We start from the raw sequence: 21,140 nt of genomic DNA, 5'->3' as shown, positions 1-21,140 counted from the left end.
ATTGTGCCTTACCAGATTCTATACGTTGCAACCAGTCAGTTAACCTTGGTTCTCATACTGATGGCTGCTCCTTCTTGTTTTTCACATTCTGTTGTTCTTTGCTGATGGCCAGCTTCTAAGTTTAGCCAGAGTAGTTTCATACTTCTCTTTTAAATATCTTGCTTCCCTATTTCCCCTTCCCTATTGTCATTTGCACCTGCAAGACCAACTCTCTCATAGGTTCTACAAAGATAAAACAAAACATGTATTTAGGCAGTCTTTGGATTACAGGGCAGTAATATCCTTACACATATCCTAATTAAGCTTTAATCCTCATAAACAACTAACAAAAATGCTGGAGAACTTTCTCAGACACTCTCATTGTCCACACCTTAAGGAGGGGGGATTTCTATTTGTACCCTCTCACTCAATCCTAGTCCTTAACGTGCAGGGGGGCTGCTAATTCCATGTTTTTTGTACTTTGATGAATTTCAAGCAATCATGCCTGGACTTAAGATTCTCAAATTCTCTCTTTACCCATATCTATCATGCTGATAGTTCTTGCTAAGTTTTATTTCTCCCTAATCCTCATGTTCCACGAGGTAGAGGTACCGGCATTGGACTGGGATGGGCACAATATGAAGTCTCACAACACCAGGTTAGAGTCCAACAGGTTTATTTGTGAACACGCAGATCCAGCATAGACTAGCTGGCGGGGGTATTCACAGACATCTTCAACCTCTCTTTACAACAATCGGAGGTCCGCAGTTGCTTCAAGAAAATGACTATCATCCCGGTACCGAAGGAAAACCAAGCATTGTGCCTTAATGACTATTGTCCGGTGGCTCTGACATCCATCATTATGAAGTGTTTCAAAAGATAGGTCATGGCACAAATCAATTCCAGCCTCCTGGATTACCTGGATCCACTACAGCTTGCCTACTGCCATAACAGGTCACAGCAGATGCCATTTCCCTGGTCTTGCACTCAACCCTGGAACATCTAGATAACAAGGACACCTATGTCAGACTCCTATTATTGACTACAGCTCAGCCTTCAACACTATTATTCTCATGAAACTCATCTCCAAACTCTGTGGCCTGGGCCTCAGCACCTCCCTCTGCAATTGGATCCTGAACTTCCTAACTCACAGTCCACAATCAATAAGGATAGGCAACAACACCGATGCCCCACAAGGCTGTGTTCTCAGCCCCCTACTGCTTCTATACCTATGACTGTGTGGCCAAATTCCCCTCCAACTCGATTTTCAAGTTTGCTGACGACACCACTGTGGTGAGTTGGATTTCAAACAATGATGAGACAGAGCACAGGAATAAGATAGAGAATCTGATGAACTGGTATGGCAACAATAATCTTTGCCACAATGTCAACAAAACGAAGGTGATTGTCATTGACTTCAGGAAGTGTAGAGGAGAACATGCCCCTGTCTACATCAATGGAGTAAGAAGTCTCACAACACCAGGTTAGAGTTCAACCAGCTTATTTGATAGTAATCCCACAAGCTTTTGGAAATGGTGTTCCTTCGTCAAGTGTGTGGAAGGTTCTGATCAGAGAAGGGCATATAAAGACACACACAGTTCACAGAATACTGATTAGAATGCAAGTCTTTACAGCTAACCTGCTATTCAAGTCTTAACGATGTAGACAGTGTGAGTGGAGATAGCATTAGCATAGGTTAAAGAGATATGTATTGTCTCCAGCAGTAAGTGAGATTTTACAAGCCCAGGCATCTCCACATCATGACTACATCAACAGAGACAAAATAGAAAGGATTGAGAGCTTCAAGGTTTTAGGTGTCCAGATCACCAACAACATGTCCTGGTCCCCCCATGTCGACACTATAGTTAAGAAAGCCCCAGTGCCCCAACTTTCTCAGAAGACTAAGGAAATTTGGCATGTTAGCTACGACTCTCACCAACTTTTACAGGTACACCATAGAAAGCATCCTTTTTGGTTGTATCACAACTTGGTATGACTCCTGCTCTGCCTAAGACTACAAGGAACTACAAAAGGTCGTGAATGCATCCCAATTCATCTCGCAAACCAGCCTCCCATCCATTGTCTCTGTCTACACTTCCCACTGCCTCGGCAAAGCAGCCAGCATAATTAAGGACCCTATGCACCCCGCACATTCTCCCTTCCATCTTCTTCTTTCAGGAAAAAGATACAAAAGTCTGAGGTTGGGTACCTACTGACTCAAGAACAGTTTCTTCCGTGCTTCTGTCAGACTTTTGAATGGACTTACCTCGCTTTAAGTTGATCTTTCTGTACACCCTAGCTATGACTGTAACACAACATTCTGCACTCTCTTGTTTCCTTCTGTATGAATGTTATGTTTTGTCTGTATAGTGTGCAAGAAACAATATTTTTCACAGTATGTTAATACATGTGACAATAATAAATCAAATCAAATCAAATCAGGTATCACAAGCTTTCGGAGTGCTGCTCCTTCATTAGGTGAGTTCCACATTCATGTTCCACAGTCAGCAATGCAGAACTCCAGTTCCAGATTCTACATTCCTCACTGCTTCAACCTCAATTTCAATCCTTCTGCCAGGTACTAGCGTGTTTAACTATTCTTATTTCAAAGTTAGCTAATTTTTCAATGGTGTATCTGGCAGTGCTTGGATCATTTAAAAAGTTGCCTTACACTACTGGCTACATTCTTCATGCTATTGTCAAATAACTGAGCATGTTTGAATCTATTCTTCAGTGCAAATGTACAATGCATTGCCGCACGTAACAAATCATACAAACTGGTGTCTTTCTATCCTGCTGCACATAATATCATTCTGTGACCTCCATGTGATCTTATCAAAAGATTGTGGGTGATTTTGGTCACTGGCAATGCCATTCTCAGTTACAGAGCAGCCTGCAGGAGATGCATGTTTCAGAGGCCACCTCCTCACTGAAAGAAAGATCCACATGTGTTTCTCTTGGCTGAGATGGAGTATGAAAAGGATTGTTTAAAGACTCTAGGTGATATAGTCTTTTGTTGAGAGCTCTCCTCCTCTCTCAGTGCATTGCTTCCCCTCGATATTGACCGATATGTATTTTCATTTCATGCTGCAGCCCAGGGGGGACCACAATTACAGCCTCTGTTATTGAACCAAGTTTGATCTTGACAGGACAATGGACTCCTCTGATCTCTGTGTCAAGATCCAGCTCCTCTCCTTTGAAAATCCGAAAGGTTAGCAAAACTCTTAAAGACCCAATGCAGTACAAACTCTGCACCTCACCTCTCACCTGGAAGTTGGATGGTTATCCCTTTAAAAAGTACTAGTTAACTGGACCTGCATGGTATAAATTGACAGATGGCACATCAAACCTATGTTAGAGGCTAATTGACAGTGCAGTCTACCCCCTCTGCATGCTTCTGCTGCACACACAGCATGTCTGCACTAGCATCCTATCAGCAGATGCTGGAAACATTCTGTGTGCTATTACTTCACACCGAGGCTTCCATGGCACCAGTATAAATGATGCTCAAGTTCATGGTCATAAAGTTTATGCCCAATGTATAAATTCACCTTTTTATTAACTGATCAGAATAGAAGACAATTTCCCATTAAAAGTACAGATACATGAATAAACAAATATAACAATGCAAATGTTGTTGTGCAATGAACTAAATAAAAACAAAATGGCTTTCTGTGCAATGGACAGCAGAATGGGTAAGCTTATTTATCAGGTATTGTCAGAAGCATTTGTGAAAATTTAGAAAAGATTTTCTGGATTTTTTATTCAAAGGAATTGAAAAATCATTCCTGATTTGATTTATTATTGCCATGTATTGGGATACAGTGAGAGGTTATACAAAGAATCATAGAATCCCTAAAATGCATAAGGAGGCCATTCGGCCCATGGAATCTGCACCAACAACACTCCCACACAGGCCCCATTCCCGCAACCCCACATATTTACCCTACTAATTCCCCTGACACTAGGGTCAATTTAGCATGGCCAATCAACCTACCCCACACATCTTTGGATTATGGGAGGAAACCAGAGCACCTGGAGGGAGCCCAGGCAGACATGGGGAGAATACCACTGATTGAGTACATGGGGAGAAGAGAAGGAGAGAGTGCAAAATATAGTGTTACTACTACAAAATTTTTTTTAATTAAAACATTCTCATCAGAGAAGACAGGGGGCAGAAGTTTCAGTTTAGTTCAGGGAGTAAAATGATGAACAGTATACCAGCTGCCCAGCTGTATTTCTCACCATATTTGCCAACACTTAAGCAAAAAGATTGCTGGAGACATGTCCCAAACCATCACAGAACTCACTCCATTGGCAATGTCGCCTTTCCAGAGATCGGGGAGCCCTCACTAAAGAGTGTCCTGAATTCAGCACCAAAAATTAAAGCATAGAACCTCCCATGGACACAGAGATCCCACCACGCCCTCCCTCCCTCTCCTCATCCCTGCACCTGCCAGGGCACAGCCTGGTCATGCCCCTCTCCCACCTGGGGGATATACTTGGCTGTATGCCCCAGCATGATCTCTTCACTAGGTTCCTGTTGCTCCAGGCATTGCTGATGTGATGTCACATCAGTGAGGGGAGGAAATCCAAATGTGGGAGGAAGATAGAGCATGGAAGTCCAATAATGGAATTTAAATGAGGTTCCTAATCTTCCTGGGTGGGAACCTCATTACGTCAATGACCATGGGGGCGGAGGTCCTACAGATGCGGTTCTCTTTTTTGGCCTCTCACAAAGTTTTATGTCCATTTTGCCATTTGCAACCATGCCAAACGTAAGCATGTAATCCCAGTTGGTATTTTAGATGAAACTTCAATCACAGAATAGCACAGTACAGAAAGAAATCTTCTCTTTTCAGTTTCTTTTGAAGGCTACTATTGAATCTATATCCACCCACCCTATCAGGCAGTGCCTGATCCTAGCCATTTGTTGCACATAAAGATTTTTCCACATATTGGTTAAACTGTGGTCAGGCCCTGCCTTCACAGTTATTAAGTTTGAGAATTCACTGTAAATAGACAGACTGAAACTGGGTGCATTAGGGGCGCTTGTTTATAATCTGTATCTCTGCAAAAAATAATGATGTCCATTTGCCAATCAGCTTGAGTATGTATGTGCTCTCTGCTTATCGACTCCTCTGCCAGTTGTTTTCCTTTTATCTCGACCATTTTTGATTTTAACTTCCTTTTAAGCCTCTCAACTCTAGGGAGAACAACCCAGCTTCTCTGGTCTATTCACATAACCATAATCCCATATCCTTTGACTCATTTTAGTAAATCTATTCTCTATCTTCTCCAAAGCCTTTATCCTTCCTAAAGTGCAGTGCCCAGAATTGGGCAAAATAGAAGATAATTTCCCATTGACAGTATAGCTATATAAATAAAAAAGTTAAACTTATATATGTAAATAAATTATTTTAAATCTATTAGAAATTAATCATCTTTATTAGAACAGAGTTTGAATAAATAATTTTCAAACTTTTTTGCATTTTTTTATAGTAGTCTTCGAGGCAATATTTTCTTGAACAAGGAAGATGCTTAATCAAACAGCATCACCTCGTATGCATTCAAACCCCATTTTAAATCATTAAACATTTAAGAAATTCAAAACTGTCAATTTTAGACATGCACGGAACTGAAAGTTTTCACACAATTTACAGCAACTACCAGGATTTCACTATAGTGGCAATGAAAATCAAAATTTCACAACTGAAACACTATTTAAAACTCGATAGTTCCAAATTAATTCAACCCAATATTTTATTAATCAGAACAGAATGAATAAAAAAGACTGTCATGTGTTATGACTATAGCAGATGTAATTTGCTAAGCAAGTCAATTCCCAGAGGGAAACTTGCCTTATTGATCAGAAACCTTGTTTTTGGGTACTTTGAAAATGAGGGGGGAAAGCTACAGACCCCAAAAGCGTAGAACTCCAGTAACACTATTAGTGTTTCTAAAATTAAAAAGATTTATTTTATAAACTCTTTAGAAAATAAGGATAAAGTATTACAGAACAACACCCCAAAAAACCCACTTGGTCAAAACACACAAACTACTTCTTGGCAACACCTCTCCTATAGATTTTAACTGCAAAATCCAGTAAAATTGTTTAAAGCAAATAATTTTTGTCACGTTAATAAGTGCATATTACACAGCTCCTCAAACACTTCCGCTCAGATATAGAAATCCAAAATGAATGTTCAAAGACAAACTGCTTTCTGAAAAACAAAGGGCTGAATATTTTGGCCATTTTTCCAGCTAGATCTTCTCGTCCCACTGATGGCGAACACCCGCCATGGCGTTCCCAGTGGATAAAGTGGGGACCCCCTTTGACAGCAGCAGAATCAGAAGATCCTGCCACCAACCAATGGCAGGCTGATTTCATTGTCACCAAACAAGCAGCGGGAGGCGTGGAAAACCCCATCCAAGGACTTCCTGGTTTGAAACTGGATGGCTGCTTGAAATTGACAACTCTCACACTTTCTCCTCACACAGATCTGGCCCAAGGATATTTTCCCACACAGCCATCATAACACAACTAAACATCTTTCCTGAAATATCTTTTTTCCCTTTCATTTCAGATTTCATCAGTTTTAAGACAGGTTTAAGGTGTGAGGGGCAAGGTTTAAAGGAGATGTACGAGGCAGGTTTTTTACACGAAGAGTAGTGGGTGCCCGGAACTTGTTGCCGGGGGAGGTAGTGGAAGCAGATACAGTAGTGACTTTTAAGGGGCGTCTTGACAAGTACATGAATAGGATGAGAATAGAGGGATATGGCCTCCGGAAGGGTAGGAAGTTTTAGTTCCATTGGGCAGCATAGTCGGTGCAGGCTTGGAGAGCCAAAGAGTCTGTTCTTCTGTTGTAATATTCTTTGTTCATTATCCTCAAACATCGCTTTGAGCTCCAAATGTAAAACTCTTTCAGCTTCTCCTATTTTGGCTCTAATTTTGGGTCAGTAAAATTTAATATACATTCACTTGTTTAGTTACAAATCCTTTGTAAGTTGTAAACAAAGTTGTCACTTTGAAACCCCCTTTAAAAGTTGAATGCTGAAAAGCCAAGTCTCTACCAATAATGTGAATTTTAGATCCAACTGTTTACTAGTAAGTCCAACCTCACCATAACCTCACATTACAAATGAACCTATAAGACCATAAGACATAGGAGCAGAATTAAGCCACAAGGCCCATCGAGTCTGCTCCGCCATTCAATCATGCTGATATTTTTTCATCCCCATTCTAATGCATTTTCCCCATAATCCCTGATCCCCTTATTAATCAAGAACCTATCTGTCTCTGTCTTAAGGACACTTAATGACCTGACCTCCACAGCCTTATGCAGCAAAAAGTTCCATAGATTCACCACCCTCTGGCTGAAGAAATTCCTCCTCATCTCTATAAGACCATAAGACATAGGAGCAGAGTTGCCTTTTGTGCAGTTCTCACAGACAAGCTGTTATCATTAACATCCCCCCTCCTCCCAGTTTAATTAAACACACACACATTTCTTTGAAAAGTAACACCATAATCCCAAAATATTAAAAAAATCCAACATCACAATATGCTTACAAAATTTGACATCTTTTTCTGTTTCTATCTGCTAGTAGCTTCAAATTGCTGTAAAAATTCTGAATATAGCTGAAAAAAGGTTGTTTTCATAATGAAATAAAACCTTTAATATTCTTATATAAAAGGTTAAAGAATTCAGAGCTTGCCCTAGCTTATGGGTTTCTGACATTCATGAAAGCTTTTTTAAGAGGACAACTGTTTCCCTTTCTTCTTTATTCCATCACCACAATCCGAAAGACGCGCTGGTTACTTGCATTGGTCATGCTAAATTTCCCTCCTGTACCTGAACAGGTGCTGGAGTGTGGCGATTAGGGGATTTTCAAAGTAACTTAATTGCAGTGTTAACGTAAGTCTACTTGTTTCACACTAATAAATAAACTTTAACACGACTAGGCAGGGAATAGAGGGATATGGACCACAGAGGCAAGAAAATATTAGATTAGAGATGCATCTGTGTCTGCACAGACTTGGTGGGCTGAAGGGTCTGCCCCTGTGCTGTACTGTTCTTTGTTCTTGTTCATTTATTGATTAAATCAATTTTCAACCCTGGTGTGTTCTAATTGACCACAGCCTGTACTCATTCAAAATGACCCAATCATTCTCATCCAAGGCTGTATCTCCTGCAATATTTCCCATTAGATCCAACACTTGGTCAAACAGATAGATTTTAAGGACAATTTTGAAGAAAAAAAGTGAAGTAGAGAGGCAGGGAAATAAAGTGCCTGTGCAGCTGAAGACATAGCAACCAATGGTGGAATGATTAAAATTTAGAATACTCATGAGGCTGGAGTTGATGGAGCACAGAGTAGTGGGGAGTAGTTGCAGAGCTAAAAGAGGGAGGGGAGAGGCTTTAAAAGGATTTGAAAACAAGGATATTTTAAATTCGAGCCTCTGCTTGGAGCCAGTGCAGGTTTGCAAGGGCAAGGGAGAAGAGTGAATGGAACTTCATGTGAGTTTGATATAGGCAGAAGAGTTTTAAATTATCTTTTAATTTGCGGAGGGAAGAACATGGCATATTGGCCAGAAGTGTATTTTAACAATAAACTCTGAAGGTAACAAAGATATGAGTGGAGATTTCTGCAGCAGAAAAGCTGAGGCAGGGATAGATCTGGGCAATGTTTCAGGAATAGAAATAGGTGGACAGAGTGATGATGTGGATGTGTGGTCTGAAGCTCTTCTAAGGATCAAATGTATCACCAAAGATCTGGTTCAGCTTAAAGAAGCTGGAAGAGATAGGTTTTGCAGCAGAGTAGACATAATTTGTAGTGGGGTCCAATGGCAATGGCTTTGTTCCTCTCATTATTGGACAGGCAGTCAGACAACTGAAAGGTATGGGGAGAGGTAAAGAGAGATGCAGGAGAGGTGGAACTGGGTATCACCAGCCTAAACATGGAAACTGATGGCATGATTTCAGATGATGTTGCAGCATGAAGATGAGTTAAAGGTGGGAACCAAGACTTGTAAACATTACAGTGCCTGAACAGTAAGGTTTAATGGAGAGTTATATTACCCCTTTAAGCTTGGAATAAAAGTCATAATAACCAGTATCTTCACCATCTGACCTCTGAGTATCTCCTGAAATCTTCTACGCCCTCTCTCTGTTTGCATCCCTTCTTATATCCTTTCTATAATTCCAAAGAACCGAATGTCACGAAACCAGTCATTGACTAACATTCATCATGTTGTTGTCCAATTATAAGAATGACACCTACAAGGTCTCTTTTTGCTCAGGTTTTGTTCTTGCAACTCCCCAAAATTACTTACTTTGGCTGTTGGGATTTCTCAGACGCAGCTACAATCGCATAAAGGAACGTATCTCTGTACTGAAGAGGTTCGAGATTCCAATGAGAGTCGCATCTTACCTTATTGAGGGAAAAGCATCAACCCTACTCCTGTTCTTTATTACATTCTATTCCACACAACCGGTTTGTTAACCTTGATAACTGGCCCTTCTTGTTCTTCACTTTCCTTCTTTTTTTGACAGCCAGCTTCTAAGTTTAGCAGAGTAGTTGGTACTTCTCTGTTCAATGTCTCACTTCCCTAATTATTTCTTTCCTAATGTCATCCACACCTGCAAGGCATAACAGTCTTTTAGGTTATACATAGGTAGAACAATACATGAATATATACACACACACATATACATAGGGCTGTGAGTATGAAATCAAGTGATCATGCATTTTAATTGGAACTGCTGTTTTTGGTGTTCCCCTATTACCTTGTCAGGTTGCACTTCTTGCGTTTCTTAAAGAAAAATACAGATAATGCAGTGGTGAGGGGCTAGTGGTGCAGTCAGGTTGAGGGGAAATCAGGAGACACATGACACATGCTTACACCATTTACACCTGTAAATAAAAGGAAATTGTGGTATGTGAGAAATAAAAGAATGACCAGGGTGAGGTTAGGGCCAGTCAAGGATACTGGTGGGAACTTGTGCATGGAGTCAGAAAAGATAGGAGAGGCATTGAATGAATACATAGAACATAGAACATAGAACATTACAGCGCGGAACAGGCCCTTCGGCCCACAATGTTGCGCCGACCAGTCTTATTTTTAAAAAAAAACATTGACCCACTAATACTTCTCTTCAGTGTTCACCAAGGAGAGGGGCCATGTTTTTAAGGATAAGAGTGTGATACAGCCTAATAGGCTGGAGGAGATAAATATTCCAAGGGAAGATGTATTAGCAATTTGGAAAACCTGATGGTCAGGAAGTCCCCTGACCCAGATGGGATATATCCTAGGTTTCATTGGGAGGCAAGGGATGAGATTGTACAGCCTTTGGCTTTGATCTTTTGGTCCTCACTGTCCATGGGGATAGTGTCAGAGGACTGGAGAGTGGCAAATATTGTTCCTCTGTTCATGAAAGGAAATAGGAATAACCCTGGTAATTATAGACCAGTAAGTCTTACTTCAGTGGTCGGTAAGTTAATGGAAAAGGTCCTGAGGGATAGGATTTATGACCATTTTGAAAGATACACCTTAATCTGGGATTGTCAGCACGGATTCATGAGGGGTAAGTCTTGCCTCACAAACTTGATTGAATTCTTTGAGGAGGAAACTAAGTGTGTAGATGAAGGTTGAGCAGTTGATGTTGTATACATGGATTTTAGTAAGGTGTTTGATAAGGTTCCCCATGGTAGGCTCATGAAGAAAGTAGGGAGGTGTGGGATAGAGAGAAATTTAGCTGATTGGATAAGTAATTGGCTGTCTCATAGGGGTGGTGGTAGATGGAAAATTTTCAGACTAGAGACCAGTTACCAGTAGTGTGCCACAGGGATCAGTGCTGGGTCCTCTGTTATTTGTGATTTTTATCAATGACTTGGAAGAGGGGGCTGAAGGATGGGTCAGTAACTTTGCTGATGACACCAAGATTGGTGGAGTAGTGGATGAGGTGGAGGGCTCTTGCAGATTTACCAGGATGCTGCCTGGTTTGTAGGATAGGTCTTATGAGGAAAGGTTGAGGGAGCTGGGGCTTTTCTCTTTAGAGTGGAGGAGGATGAGAGGCGACTTAATAGAGGTTTATAAGAAGATGAGGGGGATTGACAGAGTGGACGTTCAGAAACTATTCCCTTGGGTGGATGTAGCTGTTACTAGGGGGCATAACTGTAAGCTTCATGGTGAGAGATTTAGGAGGGATGTCCGAGGTAGGTTCTTTACTCAGAGAATGGTTGGATTGTGGAATAGACCGCCTGCCGTGATAATGGAGTCGGACACTTTAGGAACTTTCAAGTGGTTATTGGATAAGCACATGGAATACACCAGAATGATAGGGAGTGGGGAGATCACTTGATCTTGGTTTCGGACAAAGCTTGGCACAACATTGAGGGCCAAAGGGCCTGTACTGTGCTGCACTGTTCAATGTTTTTCTGTGTTCAGAGGGAAATGAGATTTGAGAAGGAGGATTAGGAACAAGGTCATCAGCAATGACTAACTCTGTTGCTTTCTGCAGCCTCAGCAGTGGCCCTGTGCTAAAGGCTATCATCTTCTCTCTGTGAAGTCTAGAACATGAAGGTGCACCTTTGTCCTACTGGTCTGTCCCTGTTGCTGCTGGTTGTATGGCATCTCCTCCTGTAAGATAGAGAGATAATTTATCAGTGAGTACAGTGCAATGTGCTTGGATGATGCAGCTGTCATGGTTGAATAGTGTCTGCAATATATGGGTCTAAGGTTTGCAATAATGCTAGATGGGTGAGATGAGGCAGATGAATTTTCAAATTTGTGTCCTGAATAACACGCAAACAAAAGAAATAGGAGCCAGGGATGCCCAGTAAAATGAGCTGCTGCAATCAAAATGCACTTCCCCTCTGAGAGCTGCATTTAAGAAGTGTGAGCTATCTTTAACTGCTGCTAGCCTCACACATCTGGACACTGCTGATCGTGCAGCCACTCAGCAATGCACTTAACACTGACTGCGTGCCAATATCATGGAAATAAGCAGGTAGCACAAAGTTTGTGTACCACCTTCATTACTTTCAACATGCATGGGCTAACCACGTGTTGTGAATGTCCCCCCCACACCTGCACCCCTCCCCGTCCTCTTAATGGATCTTATTGCACTTCTAGCCCAATAACATGAGATTTGTGGAGCATAATTACACAGAACAAAGAAGAGTAACAGAAAAGAGCAAAGATAAGAATTAAGGAAAACAACAATTTATATTGTGCCTTCCATATCCTCAGGAGCATTTAATGCACCTTGTTTCTAGTTTGTTACTTCTGAAATGTTGTATCCATTGTTAGACAGGTTAAATTTGTGTTGAACAAGGTTCAGCAAACCACTAATGAATGACTGACTAGATAATTCGTTGTTTCAGGTGGCAATGGTTAAATGAATAAGATTGATGAAGAAACAATGAGAGCTACCCTCTCTTTTAATATCACCACATCCGTTTGGACAGACTTTCAGCTTCATGGTTCTGAAGCTGCACTTCATCAATACTGCACTAACAAATCAACTTGGAGATCAGGTCCTTTAAGCCCATTATGGAATTTGAAACCATGGCCTCCTGATTTGTAAGCAAGACTGCTACCAACTGAGCCAAGCTGACATTTCAATTTATTTAAACAGAAACCCAATGGGAACTGCTGAAAGTTTAGTTGTTGGATTAAAAATGCTGACCTGCAGGGGTTCCTGCTACTTCTCATTAAATCCCACAGTGCAGAAGGAGGCCAGTCAGCCCATCAAATCTGCACCAGCCACAATCCCACCCAGGCCCCATACCCACAACCCCATGTATCCGCCCTAGCTAGTTCCCCTGACACTAAGGGATAATTTAGCATGGCCAATGTACCTAACCAACACATCTTTCAAAAATGGGAGGAAACTGGAGCACCTCGAGGAAAACCAGGCAAACACGGGAAGAAAGTGCAGACTCTGCACAAATAGTGATCCAAGCCGGGAATTGAACCTGGGTCATTGGCACTGTGAGGCAGCAATGCTAACCACTGTGTCACCGTGCCATGCCCAGTGCCACCGTTCTGCCCCTGCAGCCAAACAGGCTCATCCTAATCAGAGACTGGCTGTTGATATGCAGTCTTCACAAACTTGGTTTTGATATGAAATATTGCTATAAATGTTGACTGATGAGATGAGTATAAACTATCTGGATGAATCTGCATGCAAACAAACAGCAAATGGTTGTTATGCCCCTCATGGTCTCATATTTATATGGTGACTGAAGCGTCATGTGATTTATGACCTGCAAAATAATATTTAATTTTAAAGCTTATTGATGTGATGATCTGCATTTAATGGTTATGCTCTATATACAAACAGGACTGATCACTAACATACTTGATTTATGGTAAAGTCCAGATATAGGAATCTGAAGAGACCAGCCTCATATGGTGGAAGCAGTTGTATTGGATCTCTCTGGGAAGAAGTTACTTGTCAAACATCTGAACAATGTGTACCGAGCAATAACTGTGGTGATCAGTTTCAATGCAGTTTAGGTAAGTAACTCTTTGAATAATAATTGAAGATCAAGATTGAAATATATTTAAGACTTGTCCATGTTTTGTTTGCATTCCATTGGCCAATGATTCCAAATCTTCCTTTTAGTGGAAGTCAACGCCAGAGAGACCGTGTGATGGACTGAATTGTGGTGGAAATACAAACAGAAAGATGCTTTTGCAAACGCTACCTGTTTTTTTTTTCCTCTCACATCACTCCTCTCCAGCAGTTGTGTGATATTTTTACAAAGTGGCAGTTTTCATTTTGCACATAACTCAGTCCTCACATTGGATTTTGCATTTACCATGAGATAGAGGCAACCTGCCAACCTACTTTTCAAGTGCTTTCTTATTGTGCTATTTCACACACTAGCATTAACACAGGAAAAATAACGTCAGTAGATCTGAAGTGTGATTTAATTGCTTTCCCACACTGCTGCCAAGTGAGACTGCTCCTAGGCTGGACTGCCCATAATCTCCTATAGGTGTGACAAATAATACATCAACCAAGAAGCTTTTTGCATTTTCAGTGACAAAACAGTTGGTTGTCTATTGACACTATTTTTCTTCACATTGAGTTATTTTCTTGCAGTAGGAGTTTAACTCATTAAAAATTAAGTTCTTTTTGAACTAAACGTTCAAGAATTTTTTTTATTGTAGAGAAACTTAGATGAGAGCTGATTGAGCAGAATAACACTGAGCTTGAGCAGAGTCATTAGAAAGATGATGTACCTCAGAATGTGGTGATTAAAGTTTAAAAGTTTATTAATGTCATAAGTAGGCTGATATTAACACTGCACTGAAGTGATTATGTGATATTAGGCATTGAAAAAACTCAAATGCCCTTGCAAACTGAAATGACTAATGCAAAATTCATGTTTAAGATCATAATGAATATTATTTTAGGTCGATGCATTAAAAGACGTTTACTGTGCAATGGTGAGAATGACTGTGCAGATGCTTCAGATGAGGACGCCTGTGAATCCGATCGTCTAGATGAGACCAGAACTTTCTGTAGTAACTTGTTTTTAATACCAGGTTTGGAAGCAATTATGACTGGGTAAGTTGTGTTAATCACTTTAGCCCAGATTCAGCTGGACTTCATTCCTTAATTCATTTCGATGTCTTTTATGTTTGCATGTTAGTTTAATGGTACTGTGCTATTACATGTGTGCATTATAACCTGCATGTGGAATGATGCTCTGTGACAAGTAGATTAATATCCAGCCAGTAGATCTCTGTTGAGAAAGCAGCAATGGAATCAGTTATTACATAATTCAAGCAGAGTGTTAATTATGAAATTTGTTATAGGCCTGAACTTAAATGGGATCATTTTAATTTTGGGTCACAGTGTGAAACATATAATATCAGACCAGATGACTATTATACAATCTCTCAATATTGATAAACAGTCTGCTGACATCTCTACTGATAGGATCACAAATGAGTCCATTTGAGCACAACAGCAGTCCATGTGGTGTGACAACACAAACTTTTGCATCATTTTGTAATCGGAGCTATGGTGGTAGGAGCTCCAGCATTCTGTCCTTCACACGGCTGATCAGAAATCTCTCCTGCTCTTGCTACCTGCCATTGGATTGTGTTGGAGGGGTTGCTACTCAACCTGAGTGACTACGTTATATGTGTGTCTTCCTCAAGCATCAAGTCCTGAGGAGGGACCCAAATTCTGAGCTAGTGGCTTAGAGGCAGGGACAATACCCAATGTATCACAAGACCATCAGCAATCATTGTAGCTTTTTGAAATAGACCTAAGGAAATGCCAATGCTGTACATTGTAGTATAAGGATCTGGCAGCTATAGGATTAATGTGGGATTGCGACCACACAGTGATGAAAGACAGCACATGACCCACACCCAGGGTTAGTCTCATATTGGACAGAGCCATGTGTACCAGCAAGCATGGAAAGAACCCATAGTTTGTACCCTTTACTAAATATTTGTAAATAGTTCTAAGAGTCAATAAAGACTCATAGTTAACTGCATATGACTACAAAGACTTCTTTAGACTTACTGAAGTGTAGCCAACACCTGATAATACGGTGGCAGCTTATGGAAAAACCCAGGACCTTGTAGAAAGTGCAAAGAGAAACTAAAATACTGGAAAACTGTGAAAAGAAAACTCAGCAAGGTATTCTGGAAAGAAGCTCCAGAAGCAGATTTGAGGAGGAAAAAGCACCAGGAGCAAGTTTATAGAAAGGCTTGGAAGCTGAAGACAGAGATTTAAAATTGCTTACTGCAGAGGAAGATTACACTGTGTCTCTTTTGAAGTCCAGCTTCAAATCTCAGAGCACAGAGTCAGCAGGCCTAGCAAACATGACCTAAATCTTCTAAAATTACAAGTCCTTAGAAATCTTTTTAAACAATTCAGAATCAGGAGTGTAATTTGAAAAAAACTGTCACTAAATTCCAATCCCCAATTTGACACCTGAACACCTGGGGCAAAATTTTACAGCTTCGCTTGGGCAAGATCATAAAATCCCATCCGAGGCCAATGGAGATTTCCATTCTGGGAACCTCATCCACCCAGATATCAGGGCAGGCGAGATGGTAGAGTTTTGGGCATGGCCTCCGAACGTGATGTGAAACAACAAAAATTGTCAAATAATCCTGGCGAATTGTGATTTGTAAGCTCAGCCTGAGAGAAAGCAAAAGCTAAGATTTGACAAATTTACAACTTTTAAGTCAAATATTAAGCAAGAGAACGCTGCAAGCAGTGGCAGACAATGGCTGTACAATTATTGTACAATCATCAGTGAACATCCCCACTGTTGGCAATATGATGGAAGGAAGATCTTGATGAAGCAGCTGAAGATGGTTGGGCATGGGACTTAATGCTGAGGAACTCCTGCAGTAATGTCCTAGGGTTCAGACTGATCTCCAGCAAGCACAACCATCTTCCTAGATATGGCTCCAATCAATGGAACGTTTCCCTGATTCCCATTAACTCCAGTTTTGCTAGGGCTCCTTGATGTCACTCTCAGTTAAATGCTATCTTAAATGTCAGTGGAATTCAGCTCTTATGTTAATATGAAACATATGAACAAGGAGCAGGAGTGGGCCATTTGCTCCCATGAGCCTGCTCTACCACTGAATAAGATCATGGCTAACCTGATAGCAACCTCAGAAGTGCATCACGTCTACCTTCAATAACCTATCACCTTCTTGCTTACCAAGAATCTATCCAGCTCCACCTGAAAAATATTCAAAGACTCTGTTTCCATCATCTTTTTAGGAAGAGAGTTCTAACCCTCCGGGTTAAAAACTTTTGCCTCATTTCCTGTTTAAATTGGTGACCCCTTATTTTTAAACAATGACCCCAAGTTCTTGATTCCCCAACAGGAGAAAACGTGAGCAGCACAGTGGCACAGTGGTTAGCACTGCTGCCTTCCAGCGCCAGGGACCCAGGTTCAATTCTGGCCTCAGATCACTATCTGTATGGAGTTTGCACATTCTCCCTGTGTCTGCATGGGTTTCCTCCAGGTGCTCAGGTTTCCTCCCACAGTCTAAAGAAGTGCAGGTTAAGTTGATTGGCCATGTGAAATTGACCCTAGTGTCAGGGGATTAGCAGGATAAATATGTGAGGTTACTGGAGTAGGATCTGGGTGAGATTTGGTTGGTGCAGACTTGATGGGCCGAATGGCCTCCTTCTGCACTGTAGGGGTTGTATGAAACATGGTCTTCACATCCACCTGATGAAGAGACCTCAGCATCTGATGTTTTTCAATGAAATCTAAACTCCAGCATTTTCCAACATTTTGTTTGGGCTCAGGATGTAATGAGGCCTGGTACTGAGTGGCTGTGGTGAAAATCACACTGAGTGTCAGCGTACAGGTTAATGCTGAGTACATAGCGCTTGACAACACCTTACATCACTGTTCTGAAGATGGAAAGTAAAGGGGGCATTTGGATTTCTCCTGCTTTTTGTTGAAAGGACATGCCTGTGTAATTTTCCGCATTATTGGGTAAATGCCAGTGTTGTAGCTGGAACAGCTTGGCTAGAGTGTAACTAGCTCTCGAATTCAAATCTTTAATACTGCAGCCAGGATGTTGTTAAGGCCCAGAAAATTTGCTGTATTGAGTGCATCAGCCGTTTCTTCAAGTGGAATTAATCACATTGAAGACCGGCATCTGTGATGTTATGGACTGTAGGTGGAGGCCAATGTACTTAACTTTCCTGTATCTTAATTTTTCATTTCACATTGGAAATCTACAATTCCCAAGTTTCCAGTATTGATTCTTTGTTAGAACATCAGTTCTATGTTCCAGTGTTGTTTGCACACTCAGAGGTAATAACTCCATGTACCTTATTTCGACATATTGTCCAACCATTCTTTATACTCCTGTCAGTAAATCAATTCTGTCTATTCACTCTGTGACAAATGCCCACTAGTATTGGGTTACAAGTGGAGTAATACAGGCTTGCACAAGTTATTATAAAACTATATTTAGTGAATTGAAGTCTTTAGCAGTTCTGATCAGCTTATTGCATTTCTTCCTGCATTAATGCCAGGTCTGTGACATCAGACACTGAGTATTCATGTGCTCTGCTACTTCCATCCACTGTTGCCAAGGTGTCTATTGAGGCATCTTCCTCCATACGGGGAAGATCCACCCCCTGGTCATTTCTACCATAAAACCTCCATGGCACTGTCCAGAAACAAGGAGGGAGAAGGATGGTTATGTGGGGAGGGGGAGAATGGACATGGGTGTGGAAATGGTGGGAATGGGAGTGGGAATTCTGTCATTAATCCATTCACTAGAGGCACCATCCAAAATCATGGGTGGGATTTTCCAGCCGTTCCCACTGCTTGGGATCATCCAGTCCTGCTGATGGTGAGCCATGGGTCCCCTGGGGCAGAGGCAGCAAACAATGGAAAACCCATTGAGAGTGACGGGACTAGAAAGTCCTGCCACAAAAAGGAAGATTTATAAGCACTTACTTGTCTTTTCAAAAAGCATTTAGACAGTTTATGGATTAGATGGTTATAGATGGGTATCATGTAGAAGATGGATATATGGGCCAAATGCAGACAACTGGGATGAGCTTAGTGGTAAAAACTGGGCGATATAGACAAGTTGGGCTGAAGGGCCTGTTTCCCTGCTGTAATCCTAACTACTAAGCTAACTACCAGAGATGAGGGGATTAGCTTATGAGGAGAGATTAAATAGACTGAGCTGGAACTCGTTGGAGTTTAGAAGGCTGAGGGGGGATCTTATAGAGACTTACAAGATAATGAAGGGGCTAGATAGGGTAGAGGTAGAGAGATTCTTTCCGCTTAGAAAGGAAAACAGAACTAGAGGGCACAGCCTCAAGATAAGCGGGGGTGGGGGAGCAGTTTCGAACAGAGTTGAGGAGGAACTTCTTCACGCAAAGGTTGGTGAATCTCTGGAATTCTTTGCCTATTGAAGTGGTGGAGGCTACCTTGTTGAATATATTTAAGTCACGGGTAGATAGATTTCTGATAGACAAGGGAATTAAAGGTTATGGGGAGAAAGTGGAAAAGTGGAATTGATCCACTTCAGATCAGCCATGATCTTATTGAATGGTGGGGCAGGCTCAAAGGGCTAGATGGCCTATTCCTGCTCCTATTTCTTGTGTTCTTATGTTTCTTTTGTTACCTCTCTGATTCTATGACCAGCCAACAACAGACCACCTCTCCACTGCAAAACATGCTGGGGTTGGGGGGAAGTGGAGATGTACAATTTCACCCCACAAGTCTCACTTGATTTTCTGCATTCCCCTCTGCCCTCTGCACAACCCCACCACCAACGCATCCTCATTCTATTAATTAGGCATCTGCCTCACTTTATGGACTTGGGTGAGCATTCCATGCCTATTTCAAAATCACAGCCCGTAGCAAGTCTTAGAATTGCTGGCAGAGTATTGCAATATTAAAACGTACATTTATTGATTAAGTGCTGGATTTGTTCTCCTATTTTTTAAAGCTATAACATTTTAACGAATGATGGTGGAAGAACTGTTTTAGATTCTGGATTTGGTGGATATTGTGAGTATGTGTACAATGGAGACTGGAGGGAACTGCGATATGACAGCGAGTGCGAGCACCTCTACTATAACGATGATGAGAAGTACTTCCGAAAACCATACAATTTATTTAAATACCGTTTTGAGGTAAGCAGTGAATTCAGTTTGCAATTCAACCTTCCATGCACGGATATGAAACACAGATTTTGTGCACCTTCACTAGTTGCTAAAATAAGTTGATGGCAGCTCTATCACATACTTACAATAAAAATGTTTCAATCCGTCATTGCTCTCCTGGTTTAATTGTCTTAACTCTAGTTTCCAAGGTTGTGGCCACATCCCACATTGCTACTGCCCAATCAGGTATTTGACACTCACCGGTGGTTGCCCTAAACCCATTTCCTGTCCAATTTCCTGTTCTGGAAAGTCAGCAGATTTCTTTGTTGATGGTGTTTTATGTCACAGGATTTGTGCTCCCGAGCTGATGTAAGATTCATATTGATGTGAGAGTTCTACGTATAAGTCTCGAAAATTCCAGGACTGCAACCCCAGCCCTTGTACCAGCTCCATATCTGTTGGTGCTCTGTTAGTGCGAACTTCTCCAGATTTTATGGAGTCATTGGAAATGCACCTAATTTGCACGGAGCAAGCAGCTATTCATAACATCTAGGACAAATCTCTGGCAGGTTCCATCCCTTGCAATATGAACTGGGAATTAATGACAGGGAATGCAGCCTGAGAAAATCAGGTCTGTCCCAGGAAAAGGACCAAATCTTGTAAAAAAACAGGGACATTTAATGTCAAAAATATCAAAGTATGCAAATGTTGTTATTTAACATATGTCTATCTTACCTTATAAATAAACATTGCTGAAGTGATTGACAATACTTATGTAAAAAGAGTTCCTTCTGTTTTTCTCTGACATGACCATAATAAAACTTGCTGCAGACATTCTTGGTTTCAAGGGAGGAGAAAGTCTGAAAGCTTATTGCTTTTCTTCACAGTACTTGCTGGACAGAACCTTCCCTGTCCCCGATGTGGGACTGGCAGGAAAGTGTGAATAATTAGTGTTGGGTAAGGCAGCCAGCGCGTTCCCACATACAGGTGGTCCTCATGGAGGCAGGAGCATGTAACCAATTCCAATCAGTAAATTGGCCATTTGTGGGCTCATTAGTCTTGCTGCTGGTGTCTTCCTGAAAGAGGATGCCCCTTCTCCCCACCCCCTCACACGCCTACTGAACACCAAGTCCACCTACTGATTGTTGTACCTCCCTTTAATAAGTAGAGATGTCATTGGCTTTCAGATGTTCACTCAGCTCCCATTTAAAGAACTATGTTACTATACATTTTATCATGTAAATATTATCACTGCCAGTGAACCAGTGCAACATTTTTGTTATGATCACTTCACCAAACTGTCTTTCGTGGCTATTTTTCTCTTCTGTTATTTCTTTGTGTTGAGCCAATTTAACACTTTCTTATCTTGAAGCTTTAAGACACAGAAGGAGACTATTCAATCCAGTGCAGTTTCTGGGCCACTGAAGCATTAAGGTAGCTGTGGGTTGGTTTGATAATCCCTGCGAGGTCCCTGGGGAATCACCGATTGATTTCCCTGTGGGGCTTGTT

At 41.3% G+C, this 21,140-nt stretch overlaps 1 protein-coding gene across 1 annotated transcript in view; it reads left to right on the top strand.

The window, feature by feature from the left end:
• Positions 1-21,140, top strand: part of c8a (complement component 8, alpha polypeptide) — a 56,679-nt gene that overhangs the window by 14,277 nt on the left and 21,262 nt on the right. The window contains exons 3-5 of the mRNA XM_080195551.1: positions 13,366-13,507; positions 14,414-14,567; positions 19,475-19,661. Coding sequence (XP_080051677.1) covers positions 13,366-13,507; positions 14,414-14,567; positions 19,475-19,661 — 483 coding nt within the window. The remainder of the gene's footprint in view (positions 1-13,365; positions 13,508-14,413; positions 14,568-19,474; positions 19,662-21,140) is intronic.

The sequence above is a fragment of the Carcharhinus amblyrhynchos genome, chromosome 9, assembly GCF_965287045.1.
Source record: "Carcharhinus amblyrhynchos chromosome 9, sCarAmb.v2.hapA, whole genome shotgun sequence".
Classification (NCBI taxonomy): domain Eukaryota; kingdom Metazoa; phylum Chordata; class Chondrichthyes; order Carcharhiniformes; family Carcharhinidae; genus Carcharhinus; species Carcharhinus amblyrhynchos.
The sequence above is the reverse complement of the archived record's forward strand: the minus strand, read 5'-3'. Positions and strand labels throughout refer to the sequence as shown.